Source organism: Salmo salar, chromosome ssa23 (assembly GCF_905237065.1).
Source record: "Salmo salar chromosome ssa23, Ssal_v3.1, whole genome shotgun sequence".
Lineage (NCBI taxonomy): Eukaryota > Metazoa > Chordata > Actinopteri > Salmoniformes > Salmonidae > Salmo > Salmo salar.
In genome coordinates this window covers 13275521-13295550 of record NC_059464.1, presented here as the reverse complement: position 1 = coordinate 13295550, position 20030 = coordinate 13275521, and the positions used below count along the sequence as shown (strand labels likewise).

General features: G+C 44.9%; 1 protein-coding gene across 1 annotated transcript; it reads right to left on the bottom strand.

The window, feature by feature from the left end:
• Positions 1-3601: 3601 nt before the first annotated feature.
• Positions 3602-5481, bottom strand: LOC106584097 (forkhead box protein Q1-like). Its single transcript, XM_014168931.2, has one exon. The coding sequence runs from the start codon at positions 5222-5224 to the stop codon at positions 4187-4189; it is 1038 nt and encodes a 345-aa protein (XP_014024406.1). The 5' UTR covers positions 5225-5481; the 3' UTR covers positions 3602-4186.
• Positions 5482-20030: the final 14549 nt, after the last annotated feature.

Sequence of the window (20030 nt, the reverse complement as noted above, 5' to 3'; positions counted from 1 at the left end):
TTTATTATGCTCAGAACTTACTACCAATTGTCTACGGAGACATATTGTGGATACTGGCCCACCTCACAGTCTATCAAAGGAAGAGGTTATTGCCCTAATCTGTGAGATGCATTTCATCCCTATGGTACTGCCCAGGGACAGAGTGCTTTATGGCAGTGCCAGATTGTGGTTAACAGAGCGCTGGGCCATATCTATGGGCTTTGTTGATGTCCTCCTCCCACTGGAACATACAACTACCCCACTGTGTGATGTCAGAATAGACAACAATTGTCCCAGGGAACATTTGGATGAATACCTCCAAATCAGCCAGCATCTGACGCACCAGGGCTGTCCTTTTGGTGTGTCCCAAGTCGTTTCCACCGAGGTGGATGACTATGATATATTCACGGTCACACCTTGGCTTGGCAGAGAGAGAATATTTCAGAACTCTTCCATTGAAGAGTAGTCATCTAGCCAGCTACATTGTGAAATGACATAGTAAGTATTTGCTTCAGTCTTTGTTTCCTTGCTCTCGCAAATTTGCTTTGAGCAATGATCAGTAGGTGTATGAGCGGGGATCTTATCACTAAATAAAATGCACAACATTGTGAGGGTTCACAAGGAGAGCATGTGTTAAACTGTATTACAAACTCGGTGGTCCGAGCCTTGAATGCTGATTGGCTGACAGCCGTGGTATACCACGTGTATGACGAAACATTTATTTTTTACTGCTCTAATTATTTTCTCATAGAGCCTATACTTTGATCTCTCATAATGTATTTTAATAAGTGCCTACATCTTTTCAGAGGCATTTTTTATTATATATATATATATATTTTTTTTAACTTAAAATAAAGCTATTTCCAACGTACTATAACGGTAATGTGCGTCGTTATTTCCTCTTTCAGGCGCCCAAATGCGCGCTTCCTGTCCAGATCAGCCCTTTGTGCTGAGAGCACCGTGATCTTTCTCTGTTTGGACAACCTAACATTGTGCCACACACACACACACACACACACACACACACACACACACACACACACACACACACACACACACACACACACACACACACACACACACACACACACACACACACACACACACACACACACACACACACACACACACACACACACACACACACACACACACACACAGGACGAGAACTACAGCATATTCAGTCTCTATTGTCCTCAGACTCAGACATGTATTTGGTGTATTGTGATACGCCATCTCTTAGCTAGTTTCTGTTCCACAACCCAAAGAGATAGGCTTAGCCCATAGAATGAAAACATAACCGTACATTGACGGGGAGGGTTGGCCGTCAGTGCTGGTGCTCTTCGCTGCGTACAGGTGTGCTGTTCCGGTGTTTCACCTGCAGGTTGCAGCATTGTTCCTGGAAACGGTCTCAAACCTGTCACCTGGACCATGCAGACTGCGTTTTTCTGGTTGCGTTTACACAGCCAGCCCAATTATATATTTTTACTAATCAGACCAGCGCGGAAAAAATATCTGATGCGAAAAGATCTGGTATGATTGGTCAAAAGACCAATTAATGGGTAAAATATTGGAATTGGGCTGCCTGTTTAAACGCATCCTCTGAGGCATCAGCATCGTACGAGTGTCACCTGTAACGTGATTTTTGTTAGCCTACCATAGGCCTATGCATCAATGTGCATGATTGAGGAGGACGGACAGGTAGCCTAATATTTTATGACTTCAAAATATTTGTCCACTTGCATTGTAGGCCTATTTGTAGAAACATGTAGTGCCTAAACAAGAATGTCCTCCGTTATTTTGGATTGCATTTGCATTGATTGCCATTGCCTTGCACGTTGAAGAAGGGTTCATACCCGAAACTCATACCAATACAAATATGTCCACTTTTTTTTTTTAACCGGAGTGCTCTCCTATTTCTGTTTCATTTATCATTGGCCCACAATACAATAATGTACTTATCTTTCTACATTTATAGCCTACTTCTTTGCAATTTTTGTCTAGATACAGCACTTCGTAGCGATAGTCTACCACTTTTTCAATAACATTAGTAGTAAACATTGTTAGGGGAACGCGAAGTGTAAACATGACTTCGAGGTTCTGCATCAGGACGGTGGGGAGCCTATGGACTGCACGCACCTATAGATACTCCCTAAGCTAAAATAATTTTGTTTTTATTTGAAGTGTACTGTGATAATTAATTTATGCACTTGAAGTAGCCTACATTATTGTTTATCAATATTTCACAGATGACATAACTAACTTGTAATTTATTATGTAACATTGAAAAAAAAAAAGGTTTTGGTCAAAGTTAACTGTATATTGTTTAGAATATGCAGGTCTGTGTCGTGGTTGTTGTTGTAATTCATCCCACATATTTTTTATATTCAAAAGATATTGTAAGTCTAATTCAGCAAATCAGGAAATTAATGCAACGTGTGTCATGTTTAAAAATCAAATAAAAAATCCTGAACAGGGTCGAATATATTTTTTGATCCAACTTTTAAAGTGTTTATGATAAAAAAACAAACATGACATGCACGAATGTATTGTTTACTATAACACATGTATTTCAGTATGACACATTTTGAATGGCGTGACTGAAACAAGAATGCTTGTGTAGCCTACAAGGTTTATGTACAGAGTAAAGTCAAATGTCATATTTGAACACTCTACATTTGATTGTACATTGTTTATAGGAGACCCGGACCCCGGGCACGTTACCCATGTGAACGCCACAGAACAGAGAATGTTGAATGAGTAGGGTACGCCATATTTTGATTGACATGCTCTGTTACAATTTACCCTAAACCATAGGAGATGGAGCAACGTTTCCCCAAGTCTGAGATTCCATCATCGAATTGGAGGACAAATATGAAGAATGTTTTAGTTTGTTTTAACTACTTAGAGCTTGAGGAGACGTGTATATTTTAACTGTACTTAATATATATAATATATTATAACTACACATGATCTGCTATTGTGAAACGAAATGTCCGTATAACGCAAACCCCATCCTCACTCAGAACGTCCTTCCCAGACGTGTGTTGTTGTTAATGTTAATTATCCTTCTTGATTTATTTGACATAATTCAGCACTCCCCATTTCTGGGACGGATCTCACAAGCCTTAAATATTTAGAAATAGCTTAACCAACCTGTAATTTGTGCCTAACAATCCTGCATGCTTCTTTATCCGTGCCGTGCAGGCAGAGGAAGACAGAAGGGTGAAATGTAGGTCTGTATATGTATACCCCTTTCTTCATAATTTGTGCCTTACACTGCAGCTTCCTAGCAGTGCCATGCTATGCAGAGTAGGCAAAGGGTGAAATATAAATCTGAAATGAATGTACAACCTTCATTCCTCTGGAAGTTAAGTGGTTTAAGTGGGATGAGAAGGATGCCAAAACAGCGCGAGAGTTGCAGGCGCTATATGCCCTTATTTCCTGGCAGATATGGGATCTTCCCATTCCTTCCTTGCACTTGCAAACCTTTTCCCACCCGCTGATTCCAAACACACTTTAAGTATACTTAATGGAAAAATATATATATTTCGTTTTTATTGCCCTTGTCTTGGCTTTAACAAAAGGAAAATAAAGAATACGTACTTGTGGTTTGCTTTGATAAGTTTTTCCAAAATATTCTTTTATTTTCGCTCAGAAAAATGTCGTGCATGAATCAATGTTTAGGAAAGCAGACTGTATTTCCTTTCTGTGCAGTAGTCAACAATCGAACAAATATTTTAAACGAATATTTTGCAGCAAGTCATACAAAACTAGGCTACAACACAAATATTTATATATTTTCATATTTGGCACATGGTAGCCGTCGTTTACAGTAGAAATAACCTTACACACACACACACACACACACACACACACACACACACACACACACACACACACACACACACACACACACACACACACACACACACACACACACACACACACACACAGACACGCACAAGATAATGTCATGTCATTAGATTGCACCTAATTTGCTCGGTCCTAGGAATAACCAGACAGAAATAAAGTCACTTGACAACAAGAAAATATTACGTTTTTCATTCTTGCTAAACGACTTATCATTGGAAACTGTTCAATGCCCTGAAATTTCTTTTTAAAACTAGAAAAACGTAGAGCGTATAGGAAAGTGGACATGGCAAATCTAAGATACATCATTACAGTATTGTCCCTTATGTTGACTTTAGGAGAGCAATGAGTCTATTTGGAAAGGATGACAGCTGCCACCTTGCGCTGTGTGCATCTTCACCCGGGAGAAAGCAGCCTCGGAGTTTGGCACGTAGCCCTGTGACGTCATGTGGACAGCTGTGAGTGGGTCCCTGCTGTGCTCGGCTTGCTCCGCGAGGCTGCACCTGTATGCGTGCAACATGCGCGATGCGCCTGAGCTGACCTGGTGGTACAACTGCTGTGCATGTGCGTGCGCCATAGCAGGGGATACCGGTGGGTAGCCCAGTGTGTGGGGCAGCATGTGGTGGGCCCCGGCGGGCCAGTAGCGCCGGTGGGCACCGGGGTTGGTATATGCACTGTCTGCATCAGTGTGGTCTCTATCCTCCCTCCTTAGGAAGGGCTTACTGAGGATGCTATCGATGGAGAAGGAGCTGGAAGAGCTGGAGAACTTAGCTCCCATCACCCTCTCCTCCCGGGAGGGCGCAGATGGAGTGCTCGAGAAGCGAGTCTCCTCGTCTGGGGTCTTGGTGTCCTTATTGGAACCAACGCTGGATCGGCACTTACTGATGCGCTTCCTCCTGCGCCGGAACACCCCGTCGGCGAAGGTATACTCGCTGTTCGGGTTCAGCATCCAGTAATTGTCCTTGCCCCAGGGCCTGGACGGGTCCCGGAGCACCTTGAGGAAACAGTCATTCAGCGACAGGTTGTGGCGCACCGAGTTCCGCCAGCCAGTGTAGCTGCCACGGAAGAACAGGAATTTATTCATCAGGTAGTTGTTGATCTCGGCTAGAGTCAACTTGCCGCTGCCGGAGTCCCGGATGGCCATAGCAATGAGTGCAATGTAGGAGTAGGGTGGCTTGGGTCTGCGGGTGTAGGGCTTCCCCTTGCCGTCGGCGCTGCTCGGGGTGGCAGGTGTTGGACTGTTGGCCACGCCATCCCCGTCTGAGCCCAGCTCATCCCCGGATAGGGGAGAGGGGACAGTTCCATCTGCATCACTGTGACTGCACACCTCCATGGGAACGAAGTGGGTTGCGGAAAACACTTCAAGTTTCATGTTTAAATCTTTTATTTTGTATCTTCCTCCTCTCACCTGTCAGTGGAACTGTCAGAGTTCCTTGCAGTGCAGTTCTCCTCGTCTGAAAGTGAAACAAATATATTGTCTGTGGTGATTCTTCAGAGAGGCGCAGGTGTAGCCGGTGAATCTGTTTCAGTAGTGGGGTCAGTGCACATGTCTTTGAAAGCAGAGGTCGATTTCGGTACGGGAGCTCGGTTGTACAGAGGAACTCGATGCAACCAAACTAATGAGCAGTAGAGAGTAGATCTGTCTCAGGAGACTCGCCCTGTTATAATATAATTCCTCCGCGAGGGACTGCCCACAAGGGCGTGGTCTATCATCTCGAGCTCAGAGTAATCTCAAATCCATTGAAATGATTGTGGGATTTATGATTGCACGCTCCTTCTATACATTGAAAGTATAGAAAGCTTAAATTCTGAGGAAGAGATGAGAACTGTGTTTTAAAAATAATATATTTTAGAGCGCTTCAACAGCTCTCTCTCTCCCTCTCTTTTCGCTCTCTCAAACACACACGCACGCACACTCAAACACACTCACACACGCACACCTGCAAGACTGTGTGCCAGAAATTAGTTTTTCGGGAGGTGGCGTGCGTTTGCCAGACAGACACACACAGATGTGTTTAAGTTTGTAATGTTTGTTTGTAGAGAATTTCACATCATGGTACATGTATTTACAAGTCTATTTCAATGATACATGTATGAAGATTCTGAACAAAACACCGTAGACTAGCTCTAGGTCTAATACAAAAAAATATATTGTCAGCATAATAGCCAGTATAATACCATGGTGTTACATGTTACATTTCTGGGGAAAGTTTGTTCGATTTTAATACCTTATCAAGTATATGGTTAACACCTTTACACATTGCCCACATTTTTTTTCCGCTGCAGAGCGATGATTAGTCCTAGGGCATAAAACTGTGATGATTATGTCAATGACAATGAGATCCGGGGACAATTTAACAACACAACTTTCTATCAGAAACTGTCACGTGACCCCACAACACTGCTCAAAGATTAAATTCACTGCAAGCTGAAGTCTCTTGTTAAAAGTGGAGACATTATGTACAAATAATATGAGTTCATGAAAGTATACAATCCAGTCACGAGGTTTATCCATGCGAGCGTAATCCACAAGGGTTGTCCAAAATTCACAAATAATTGGATAAACTCTCAGGGAGACCTGTTTTGGCTGCCATTGGCTCATTGACTGAAAATATTTCTGCTTTTGTAGATTTCTTTCGAAAACAATGTGTGGTGTCACTCCCTGCATATCTACACGATTATATGGACATGAGTAACACCCTTAAAACAATTATGGGGAGATGCTTATGGCTTGCTTTGATGTTGAATCCCTGTATACAAACATTTCCACCAGCGAGGCCTAGAAACTATGGCACACTGGTACACTCTCTAGCACTAACTGTATTGTTGAACTTGCTGAGATTGTTCTAAGAACTTTTTCATGTTTGAAAATTACATGTTTATTCAAAAGAAGGGAACTGCTATGGGTAGTAAAATACACTATATATACACAAAAGTATGTGGAGAACCCCTTCAAATAAGTGGATACGGCTATTTCAGCCACACCCGTTGCGATCAGGTGTAGGAAAATCGAGCACACAGTTATGAAATCTCCATAGACAGACATTGGCAGTAGAATGGCCTTCCTGAAGAGCGGAGTGACTTTCAACGTGGCACCGTCATAGGATGCCACCTTTCCAACAAGTCAGTTGTTCAAATCTCTGCCCTGCTAGAGCTGCCTCGGGCAACTGCAAGGGTTGTTATTGTGAAGTGGAAACATCTAGGAGCAACAACGGCTCAGCCGCCAAGTGGTAGGCTCAACAAGCTCACAGAACAGGACCACCGAGTGCTGAAGTGCATAAAATTAATCTGTTCTCGGTTGCAACACTCACTACCAAGTTCCAAACTGCCTCTGGAACCAACTTCAGCACAAGAACTATTCGTTGGGAGCATCATGAAATGGGTTGCAGTGGCCATGCACCCGCAACACAAGCCTAAGATCACCATGTCAGCTGGAGGGGTGTAAAGCTCGCCGCCATTGGACACTGGAGCAATGGAAGCGCGTTCTCTGGAGTGAAGAATCACGCTTCACCATCTGACAGTCCGACGGACGAATCTGGGCTGGCGGATGCCAGGAGAACCCTACCTGCCCCAATGCATAGTGCCAAATATAAAGTTTGGTGGAGGAAGAATAATGGTCTGGAGCTGTTTTTCATGCTTCGGGCTAGGCCCTTAGTTCCAGGGAATGTAAATGTTAACGCTGCAGCATACAATGACATTCTAGATGATTTGGTGCTTCCAACTTTGTGGCAACAGTTTGGGGAAAGCCCTTGCCTGTTTCAGCATGACAATGCCACCATGCAAAAAGCGAAGTCCATACAGAAATTGTTTGTCGAGATCGGTGTGGAAGAACGACTGGCCTGGACAGAGCCCTGACCTCAACCCCATCGATCACCTTTAGGATGAATTGGAACGCCAACTCCGAGCCAGGTCTAATCACCCAACATCAGTGCCCAACCTCACCAATGCTCTTGTAGCTGAATGGAAGCAAGTCCCCGCAGCAATGTTTCAACATCTAGTGGAAATATTTCCCAGAAGAGTGGAGGCTCCTGTAGCAGCAAAGGGGGGACAAACTCCATGTTAATGCCCATGATTTTGGAATGAGATGTTCGATGAACAGGTGTCCACATACTTTTGGTAATGTAGTGTAGCACCGAATTATGCCAATCTATATGTGGGGTTGTTTGAGAAGAATGTGATTTTCAGCTCTAAGGGACAGATCGAAATTGACTGTGCGGAAGGGGGTGGTCCTACTCAAGGTGTCATAAATAAAAATGCACCCCCCTTCCCAATGTTAAAAAAATTCACATGACCCTCCCCTGGTAAATTGAACACCCCCCTCAGAATTAACTAAAAATAATGTTTACACCGACAAATAACAATAACTGTAGCGACCCTGTGTTTATAAACGTGGATGTTGACTTTGCCACTTCAACGTGCTTTTGAGGCACAGTCGATGCCACGCAGGGCTATGGGCCAGAAGGTTCGCTGACCACCACAGACAAGCTCACTCTACATGCCTTTTTCATTACTTCACTATCAGAGCCAGTTGCAGATAATGATCATCTAGGGGAATCAGATTTTCAACATTTTGATGCCATATTTATAATTATATAACGTACATGCAACACATTTTCCACCAACAAACTTCTGTGCCAATCAGGGCCGACCCTGGGCATAAGCAATATAAGGGGATGTTTAGGGCCCCCGGCCGCTAGGGGGCCCTCAACCCCCCAAATATGCTTTAAAACCACAACATTTTCTCTATGCCTCAATTCAAAATGGAGAGAATTACAGGAAATGTAAAAGAAAAAAACGATTCTCTCTGCCGTCAAGAACGGGTCCACCAAATCTCACTTAGTGCCCCCAAACAGCTATGGCCGGCCCTGGTGCCAATGCACCACACAACCAATAAACAAAACATATCGACTTTGGGCACTTTAATATCATGGTTTGCGTTTTCAACACCATAAGAAATAAACTATGTCAATCTCAACAAACAGAAAACACATCCCACCCTACCTTAACCAGTATCGAAGGCTTGGCTTGACAATCTCCAAATGTCATTAAACTTGTGTGGTGTTTTGTAACAGATGTCTATTTTCATTCATCAAATTGCAGATTGCACAGTTTGGATTGATTGACATTATTTGTCAGTAAAAAAAAATACTTATATACACAAATAATTGTAAAAGTGACTGGGATTGCACAGTAAAGTCATTGACTTATTTACTGTGTGGTCCCTACATTTGCTGCAGCATATGCTACAGTAATACAGTATAAGGACTAAATGCACATCTAATTTAAACATCTCAATCTGTTTTATGGGGGTGTCACCTAATTTTGTTATTGGAAATTCAATGCAGTTATCAGTCTTCTATTTAGCTAATTAATGATCACCTACGCATAAACTTCAACATTTTAGCCTGTTTCTTGTGCAATATGCACCATGCGCTCTGCTGGCCTCTCTCCTTAAAAAACACCCCTTTGATCTTGGAGTCCCAGGAAAAGCTCGACTACAATAGCTTGCTGTAAGATTTTCTTTTTAGCATTTCTTATACTAGTAGACAATTGGAAGAGGGACGCAAGCTCTTGTTTGCTGATTGTTAAATACAGCAGCCAATAGAACTCATGGCCACATGCAGGAGATTTTGAAAGAAGAGAGAACACGAAATGGCTGTAGGCTATAGCAGTTATTTGTTCAGACCCATAACCATTCAATCTTCACGAAGAGAAAAGAAAGCCATCTCCATCTTATTCTAGTCCTATGTTATTCAAGCACCAGCATCACATGTTATCTCCTGAGTTCATGGTTTAAAAGAGGTGTGTAATTCCAGTCCATATAATACAGTATAATACAATACAGTAATACAGTCCATACTAAAAAAGATGACCTTAATGGAGCTTGTTTAATTTATTTACCCAAGAGAGCATAGCTACATCAATGAGCTTTTAGGTTTTTGTGTCATGCATAATGTGCAGTAACCTATCATATGTATTGGACAACTGCACAGTCATTCGGCCTTTTTTGGCCTTTTTTGGACTTTGGACAATGTCTTTAATGTAGGGATCATAAAATGTATTTAATGTATGGCCCATCAGGCTGAGGTAGCATCAGAAATGGTCATACCATCAAAGCCCTACTCAAATCCAGACGTGCTTTAAATGCTTTAAATTACATTTCTGCTTTGGGCGGGACATACCGGGTCAACTGGGAGAAAAGTGATTATTCTCAGGATGTAACAGTTGTAAATTCCAGGGAAAATATTCACCCCTAATCTGTATCTTATTCTTTATCCGTTTGGGGCTGCTGGTGAACATGCAGGCATAATGTGTAGGCATAATCAAAGTGACACTGGACTAGCGCACTTGCCAGTCTTTACGGTGTCTGTAGCTAGGTTTCCATCCAAATGGCGTCAGAATTTAATGCAAATATTTTAACATTTGAATATAAACAATATGAGTATTTTAGGATTCTTTAGGAAAATTTGGCACTGGACAAAATGACCGGCAAGATTTTAATTTACTGGACATTTGAGAAATTTGGTGCAGCTAGTGCCATCTGTAAACGTGGGATATTGGCCAAATGTCTTTAAAAACAGCCTGTAACAAATTACAAAAACACAATTCCTTGTGTTTGGATGTGTAGCATATGCAAAACTTTATAGCATGTGTAGCATATATATATATATTTTTTTTAGGCTACTTTCCTAAAACAATAATTGTCCACCTCATGGTTCAGCTGTTGGAGATTTGAACACTAAATAGACCAATAGACGTAGTTATCCACTGTATGATATATATATATATGCCTATATAAAGTAAGAGAAGCCTAGGCCTATCCCCAGAGAGATAGAGGGAGAGAAATAGACATACCGGTGGCATACATTTCTATATGCCAGATGGCTACTGCATCCACTATACAGATTTAGGGCTCTATTTTCATCTGGAGTTAAGGCAGCACTGTTTCAGGTGTAAACATGATCCAAAGTGCTAATTTCTTGCAGCGCTGAGAAGGATATTTAAGACTAACCAAAATCTGGTTTTAGCCATAATGCAGTTGGTTATGGCATTGAATTTGACAGCGGAAACGCAGCCTATCCAACAGCAACGCACACTGCCAATATGCATATGGTACAAGAGTAGCCATGCTGACCACACCACTTGCGTTACATGCGCTCGCGTTGCAAAATAAATATACACATACAGTTGAAGTCGGAAGTTTACATACACCTAAGCCAAATACATTTAAACTCAGTTTTTCACAATTCCTGACATTTAATCCTTGTAAAAATTCCCTGTCTTAGGTCAGTTAGGATCACCACTTTATTTTAAGAATGTGAAATGTCAGAGTAATAGTAGAGAGAATGATTTATTTCAGCTTTTATTTCTTTCATCACATTCCCAGTGGGTCAGAAGTTTACATACACTCAATTAGAATTTGGTAGCATTGCCTTTAAATTGTTTGACTTGGGTCAATAATTTTGGGTAGCCTTCCACAAGCTTCCCACAATAAGTTGAGTGAACTTAGGCCCATTCCTAATGACAGAGCTGGTGTAACTGAGTCAAGTTTGTAGGCCTCCTTGCTCGCACACGCTTTTTCAGTTCTGCCCAAAGATTTTCTATGGGACTGAGGTCAGGGCTTTGTGATGGCCACTACAATGCCTTGACTTTGTTATCCTTAAGCCATTTTGCCACAACTTTGGAAGTATGCTTGGGGTCATTGTCCATTTGGAAGACCCATTTGCGACCAAGCGTTAACTTCCTGACTGATGTCTTGAGATGTTACGTCAATATATCCACATAATTGTCTTTCCTCATGATGCCATCTATTTTGTTAAGTGCACCAGTCCCTCCTGCAGCAAAGCACCCCCACAGCATGATGCTGCCACCCCCGTGCTTCACGGTTAGGATGGTGTTCTTCGGCTTGCAAGCCTCCCCCTTTTCCCTCAAAACATAGCGATGCTCATTATGGCCAAATAGTTATATTTTTGTTTCATCTGACCAGAGGACATTTCTCCAAAAAGTACGGTCTTTGTCCCCATGTGCAGTTGCAAACCGTAGGCCGTCGTTTTTATGGCGGTTTTGGAGCAGTGGGTTCTTCCTCGCTGAGAGGCCTTTCAAGTTATGTCGATATAGTACTCGTTTTACTGTGGATATAGATACTTTTGTACCTGTTTCCTCCAGCATCTTCACAAGGTCCTTTGCTGTTGTTCTGGGACTGATTTGCACTTTTCGCACCAAAGTAAGTTCATCTCTAGGAGACAGAACGCATCTCCTTCCTGAGCGGTATGTTGAATGCATGGTCCCATGGTGTTTATACTTGCGTACTATTGTTTGTACAGATGAACGTGGTACCTTCAGGCGTTTGTTAATTGCTCCCAAGGATGAGCCAGACTTGTGGAGGTCTACAATTTTTTTTCTGAGGTCTTGGCTGAATTCTTTTGATTTTCCCATGATGTCAAGCAAAGAGGCACTGAGTTTGAAGGCAGGCCTTGAAATATATCCACAGGTACACCTCCAACTGACTCAAACGCTGTTTAAAATCCATTTTTATGCTATTTTTCTCGTAAAATAGCGATAATATTCCAACCAGGCAACGTTGTATTCATTCAAAGGCTGAAAGAAAAAAATTGAGAAGTCTCGTGAACGCGCATCTCCATTCTCACTGTCCCCAGGCTGACCACTTACAAACTCTACTGCTGTACTTTGCCCAGAGACAGCAGACACCCCATTCCACTTTCTGGCAGCTTTAGAGAGCCAATGGAAGCCTTAGAATGTGTCACGTTACAGCACAGATGCTGTAATGTCGATAGTGATGCAACAGAAGGACAACAAATTGTCAGACAGGGCACTTCCTGTATGGAATCTTCTCAGGTTTTGGCCTGCCATATGAGTTCTGTTATACTCACAGACACCATTCAAACAGTTTTAGAAGCTTTAGAGTGTTTTCTATCCACATCTACTAATTATATGCATATTCTAGTTTCTGGGCAGGAGTAGTAACCAGATTAAATCCGGTACGGTTTTTATCCGGCCGTGAAAATACTGCCCCCTATCCCAAAGAAGTTAAGGACAACAAAATCAAGGTATTGGAGTGGCCATCACAAAGCCCTGACTTCAATCCTATAGAACATTTGTGGGAAGACCTGAAAAAGCGTATTCGAGCAAGGAGGCCTACAAACCTGACTCAGTTACACCAGCTCTGTCAAGAGGAATGGGCCAAAATTCACCCAACTTATTGTGGGAAGCTTGTGGAAGGCTACCCGAAACATTTGACCTAAGTTTATCAATTTAAAGGCAATGCTACCAAATTCTAATTGAGTGTATGTAAACTGCTGACCCACTGGGAATGTCTGCTATTATTCTGACATTTCACATTCCTCAAATAAAGTGGTGATCCTAACTGACCTAAAACAGGGAATTTTTACTAGGATTAAATGTCAGAAATTGTGAGTTTAAATGTATTTGGCGAAGGTGTATGTAAACTTCCCGACTTCAACTGTATTTGTTCCTAATCTCCCGGGTTAGGTGCATTCCTCCAGGGAATGGTGGAATAGGGTGAACCGTAGGCCTACTCCTACACACCTGGTCTATAGCTACATAATCTATAGATACGATTTAACCCCCTAGAGTCGATGTCCATGCCCCCACGGAAATCTAATTAGCATAATAAAAAAATCCCCATACAAATCTGTCCTTTTATGCTAGATATATATATTTTTCTTTGTTGCATCTCAATGCACCGCAGATGTCGCTCTTCTGCATCTGCGGTGAAAGGTGACAGAGCTAGAGCAGTGTTTGTCAGACCATGAGTGTCACACCCTGATCCGTTTCACCTGTCTTGTGATTGTCTCCACCCCCTCCATGTGTCGCTTATTATCCCTGGTGCGTATATCCCTGTATTTCCTGTCTTTCTGTGCCAGTTCGTCTTGTATGCTTTCAAGTCAACCAGCGGTTTTCCCGTACTCCTGCTTCTATTCTCTTTTCTTAGTCCTCCTGGTTTTTGACCCTTGCATGTTTTCTGGACTCCGTACCCGCCTGCCTGACCATTCTGCCTGCCCTGACCTCGAGCCTGCCTGCCACTCTGTACCTCCTTGACTCTGAACTGGTTTTGACCTTTTGCCTGTCCATGATCATTCTCTTGCCTACCCCTTTTGGATTGTAAAATATCAAGACTCAAACCATCTTCCTCCCGTGTCTGCATCTGGGTCTCACCTTGTGCCCTTATATGAGACATCCCAGAAATTCGGTCTTCTCATAAAATTGTCTTTAGCATCCGAACAGTTTGGCCTAAAAGCTATTATAGGTGAGACTCTCACGAACACATACAGGCCTCACAAGACTCGTCTGAGGGTCCCCCAGTACCAGTTGAAAAAAATGAATGGATGTTCAGTGCCTTGCCAAGGTATTCACCCCCTTGGTGTTTTTCCTATTTTGTTGCATCACAACTTGTAATTTAAATAATTTTGGAGGGGGATTTCATGTAATTGACATACACAAAATAGTCCAAATTGGTGAAGTGAAATGAAAAAAATTACTTGTTTCAAAAAATAAAAATAAAAATAATAATGGAAAAGTGGTGCGTGCATATGTATTCACACCTTTTGTTATGAGGCCCCTAAATAAGATCTGGTGCAACCAATTACCTTCAGAAGTCACATAATTAGTTAAATGAAGTCCACCTGGGTGCAATCTAAGTGTCACATGATCTGTCACATGATCTCAGTATATATACACAACTGTTCTGAAAGGCCCCAGAGTCTGCAACACCACTAAGCAAGGGGCACCACCAAGCAAGTGGCACCATGAAGACCAAGGAGCTCTCCAAACAGGTCAGGGACAAAGTTGTGGAGAAGTACAGATCAGGGTTGGGTTATGAAAAAATATCTGAAACTTTGAACATCCCATGGAGCACCATTAAATCCATTATTAAAAAATGGAAAGAATATGGCACCACAACAAACCTGCCAAGAGAAGGCCGCCCACCAAAACTCACAGACCAGACAAGGAGGGCGTTAATCAGAGACCAAAGATAACCCTGAAGGAGCTGTAAAGTTCCACAGCAGAGATTTGAGTATTTGTCCATAGGACCACTTTAATCTGTACACTCCACAGAGCTGGGCTTTAAGGAAGAGTGGCCAGAAAAAAGCCATTGCTCAAAGAAAAAATAAGCAAACATGTTTGGTGTTTGCCAAAAGGCATGTGGGAGACTCCCCAAACATATGGAAGAAGGTACTCTGGTCAGATGAGACTAAATTTGAGCTTTTTGGCCATCAAGGAAAATGCTATGTCTGGCGCAAACCCAAGACCTCTCAACATCCCAAGAACAACATCCCCACAGTGAAGCATGGTGGTGGCAGTATCATGCTGTGGGGATGTTTTTCATCGGCAAGGACTGGGAAACAGTCAGAATTGAAGGAATGATGGATGGCGCCAAATACAGGGAAATACTTGAGAGAAACCTGTTTCAGTCTTCCAGAGATTTGAGACTGGGATGGAGGTTTAACTTCCAGCAGGACAATGACCCTAAGCATACCGCTAATGCTACACTCGAGTGGTTTAAGGGGAAACATTTAAATGTCTTGGAATGGCCTAGTCAAAGCCCAGAACTCAATCGAATTGAGAATCTGTGTCACGACTTCCGCCGAAGTCGGCTCCTCTCCTTGTTCGAGCGGCGTTCGGCGGTCGACGTCACCGGCTTTCTAGCCATCGCCGCTCCATTTTTCATTTATCCATTAGTTTTGTCTTGTTCCCTGCACAGCTGGTTTTCATTCCCCAATCACACTACATGTATTTATTCCTCTGTTCCCCCTCATGTCTTTGTGTGTGATTGTTTCGTGTTACGTGTCATTTTTGACGCGCTATTTCTGGTGTTTGTTTATTCCGTGTTTATATTCACGAGGTATGTTTATTTGTTTGTACTTCATAATTGTGAATATTTGCACGTTTTTGCACTTTGGCATATTGGATGGAGGTTTCGACGCAGTGGCATCCGTCTGTTGGTTTCTCCTGCCTAAATAAAGTGTGCGCCTGTACACAACTCTCTGCTCTCCTGCACCTGACTCCGCTCCCAGTACGCACACCATTGACAGAATTTCACACCCACCATGGAGTCAGCAGGAGCAGGTACCCCGGTCAGAGGAGTCGAGGAGCGCGTCCAGGAACACTCAACAATGCTGCATCATCTCGGTGCCATGATGGATCGCGTTGTCCAGATCATGGACCGCTGGGAGAGACAGGAAGTCTCTCCAGCGCCTCAACCAGCGCATCCGGGGTTACCTCTACCCGTTCCGTCCGGATCCAGTTCCAGTGGGATGTGTCTCTCCCTTCCCAGGGAGTATGACGGGACGGCAGCACAGGGGTTCCTCCTACAACTGGACTTATACCTGGCCACCATTCACCCAGCTCCCTCGGGAAGGGAGAGAGTGTCCGCCCTCGTCTCATGCCTCTCGGGGAGAGCTCTGGAGTGGGCAAACGCCGTATGGGGAGAAGGAAACGCGGCGTTGGACCACTTCGAGGAGTTCACCCGCCGCTTCCTGGCCGTCTTCGATCATCCACCCGAAGGGAGAGTGGCGGGGGAACGGCTCTTCCATTTGAGGCAGGGGATGAGGAGCGCACAGGAGCTCGCACTGGAATTCTGGACCTTGGCCGCTGGAGCAGGATGGAACGACAGGGCCCTCATTGACCACTACCGATGTAGCCTGCGCGAGGACGTCCGACGGGAGATGGCCTGCTGGGATGCCACCATCACCTTTGACCAACTGGTGGATCTGTCCATCCGGTTGGATAACCTGCTCGTCACCCGCAGACGTCCAGAGGAGGCTCTGTCGGTTCCATCTTCCAGTACTCCCGCTCCGGTGCCCATGGAGCTGGGAGGGGCCTTCACGTGCACCATCTGTGGCCGCAGAGGGTACACTGCCGGTCGGTGCCGGGTTGGTCCCTCTGGGAGTCGAGGCAGCAGGCAGGGCACTCTGGCGTCACCCTAGGTGAGTCTGCACCACTTTCATCCAGAGTCCTCTGTTGTCCACCTGTTTGTACCTGTTTGTTTTCTGAGTTTTCCCCGCATTCCCAGTATAAGGCGCTCATCGATTCAGGCGCAGCTGGGAACTTTATCGACAGAGCGTTAGCCCTTAGTTTAGGGATCCCCATTATTCCTGTGGTTAGACATTTCCCTGTACACGCTTTGGATAGTCGACCATTAGGGTCCGGATTAATCAGGGAAGCCACCATCTCCCTGGCCATGGAGACGCAGGGGGGTCACGAGGAGAGAATCAGTCTCTTCCTTATTGACTCTCCTGCGTTTCCCGTGGTACTAGGCCTTCCCTGGTTGGCTCGTCATAACCCCACCATTTCCTGGCAACAGAGGGCTCTCACGAGGTGGTCGCGAGAGTGCTCGGGAAGGTGTGTAGGGGTTTCCGTTGGTGCTACCATGGTGGAAAGTCCAGACCAGGTCTCCACCGTGCGCATTCCCCCAGAATATGCCGATTTGGCTCTCGCCTTCTGTAAAAAGAAAGCGACTCAATTACCAACCCATCGACGGGGGGATTGTGCGATAAATCTCCTGGTAGATGCTGCACTTCCCAGGAGTCACGTGTATCCCCTGTCGCAAGCGTAGATGGCGGCTATGGAGACATATGTCTCCGAATCCCTGCGTCAGGGATACATTCGGTCCTCCACTTCACTCGCCTCCTCGAGTTTCTTTTTTTTTAAGGAGAAGGATGGAGGTCTGCGCCCGTGCATTGACTATCGAGGTCTCAATCAAATCACGGTGAGGTACAGTTACCCGCTACCTCTTATAGCGAAGGCGATTGAGTCAATGCAGGGGGCGCGCTTCTTCACTAAACTGGATCTCAGGAGTGAGTACAACCTGGTGCGTATCCGGGAGGGAGACGAGTGGAAGACGGCGTTTAGTACCACCTCAGGGCATTATGAGTACCTCATCATGCCGTACGGGTTGATGAATGCTCCATCAGTCTTCCAATCCTTTGTAGATGAGATTTTCAGGGACCTGCATGGGCAGTGTGTAGTGGTGTATATCAATGACATTCTGATATACTCCGCTACACGCGCCGAGCATGTATCCTTGGTGCGCAAGGTACTTGGACGACTGTTAGAGCATGACCTGTACATCAAGGCTGAGAAATGCCTGTTCTTTCAGCAGGCCGTCTCCTTCCTAGGGTATCGCATTTCCACATCAGGGGTGGAGATGGAGAGCGACCGCATTGCAGCCCTGCGTAATTGGCCGACTCCCAGCATGGTAAAGGAGGTGCAGCGATTTGTAGGGTTTGCCAATTACTACCGGAGATTTATCCAGGGTTTTGGCCAGGTGGCTGCTCCCATTACCTCACTGCTGAAAGGGGGTCCTGTACGTCTGCAGTGGTCGGTTGAGGCGGACAGGGCTTTTGGGCACCTAAGAGTTCTGTTTACCTCGGCTCCCGTGCTGGCCCATCCAGATCCCTTTTTGGCGTTCATAGTGGAGGTGGACGTTTTTGAGGCTGGGATAGGAGCCGTGCTCTCTCAGCGCTCGGGCACACCACCGAAGCTCCGCCTCTGCTCTCTTCTCGAAGAAGCTCAGCCCGGCGGAGCGGAACTATGATGTGGGGGACCGGGAGCTGTTGGCTATGGTTAAGGCTTTGAAGGCGTGGAGACATTGGCTTGAGGGGGCTAAACACCCTTTCTTCATCTGGACTGACCACTGCAACACGGAGTACATCCGGGCAGCTAGGAGACTGAATCCTCATCAGGCAAGGAGGGCCATGTTCTTTACCCGTTTTGTGTTTACCCTGTCCTACAGACCAGGTTCCCAGAATGTGAAGGCAGATGCACTGTCTCGGCTGTATGACACAGAGGAGCGGCCCATGGATCAGACTCCCATTCTCCCGGCCTCCTGCCTGGTAGCGCCAGTCGTGTGGGAGCTGGACGTGGACATTGAGCAGGTGTTGCGTACAGAGCCCGCTCCACTCCAGTGTCCCATCGAGCGTCAGTATGTTCCGTCTGCTGTCCGTGACCAGTTGATCTATTGGGCTCACACATCACCCACCTCTGGTCATCCAGGGATCGGTCGGACGGTGCGCTGTCTGACTGGGAAGTACGGGTGGCCCACCTTGGCTCGGGACGTGAGGGTTTAGGTTTCCTCCTGCTCGGTGTGCGCCCAGTGTAAGGCTTCTAGACACCTGCCCAGAGGTAAGCTACATCCCTTACCCGTTCCACAATGGCCTTGGTTCCACAATGGCCTTAGTCACACCTGTCGGTGGATTTTCTAATGGATCTTCCTCCCTCATAGGGAAACACCACGATCCTGGTCGTTGTGGATCGTTTCTCTAAGTCTTGTCATCTCCTCCCTCTGCCCGGTCTCCCTACAGCCCTACAAACTGTGGAGGCCCTGTTTACACACATCTTCCGGCACTACGGGGTGCCTAAGGATATTGTGTCTGATCGAGGTCCCCAGTTCACTTCGACAGTCTGGAGGGCGTTCATGGAACGTCTGGGGTTCTCGACCAGCCTTAGCTCAGGTTTCCACCCCGAGAGTAATGGGCAGGTGGAAAGAGTGAACCAGGATGTGGGCAGGTTTCTGCGGTCCTATTGCCAGGAACGGCTGGGGGAGTGGGTGGCGTTCGTGCCCTGGGCAGAGATGGCGCAGAACTCGCTCCGCCACTCCTCCACTAACCTCTCCACCTTTCAGTGTGTATTGGGGTACCAGCCGGTTCTGGCACCGTGGCATCAGAGTCAGACTGAGGGTCCTGCGGTGGACGATTGGTTCAGGCGACATGGTTTGGGGGACTCTCTGTTGTTCCATGTAGTTAATCTTTAACAATGTGTTTGTATTGGATACATTTTTTTTTCATCAAATACTTTAAAAATATATATTTTGATATGTCAAGGTAATACAATTCAAAATAAAATAGTAAAATGATCCTTGGCATGACCTTCTTGAAACAATTCCACATAGCTTATTATAACGCCCTATTCCAATCCACCCGTAAATGTAAAGATGTAAATAATTTGTGCATAACATTCCAACTGACAAATGTGAAAACATTTAGATTTATAGAGCAGAGGGAATTGAAATAGGTATTTGCATTTGGATAGAAATAGCACACGAACAGTACCAAGCTGTCATGACCTTGTTCGCGCTCCTGAACCCTACAGATCTGCAGGAACTCATTCCGCAAAGTCTCTGAACCATGTAAACAGAA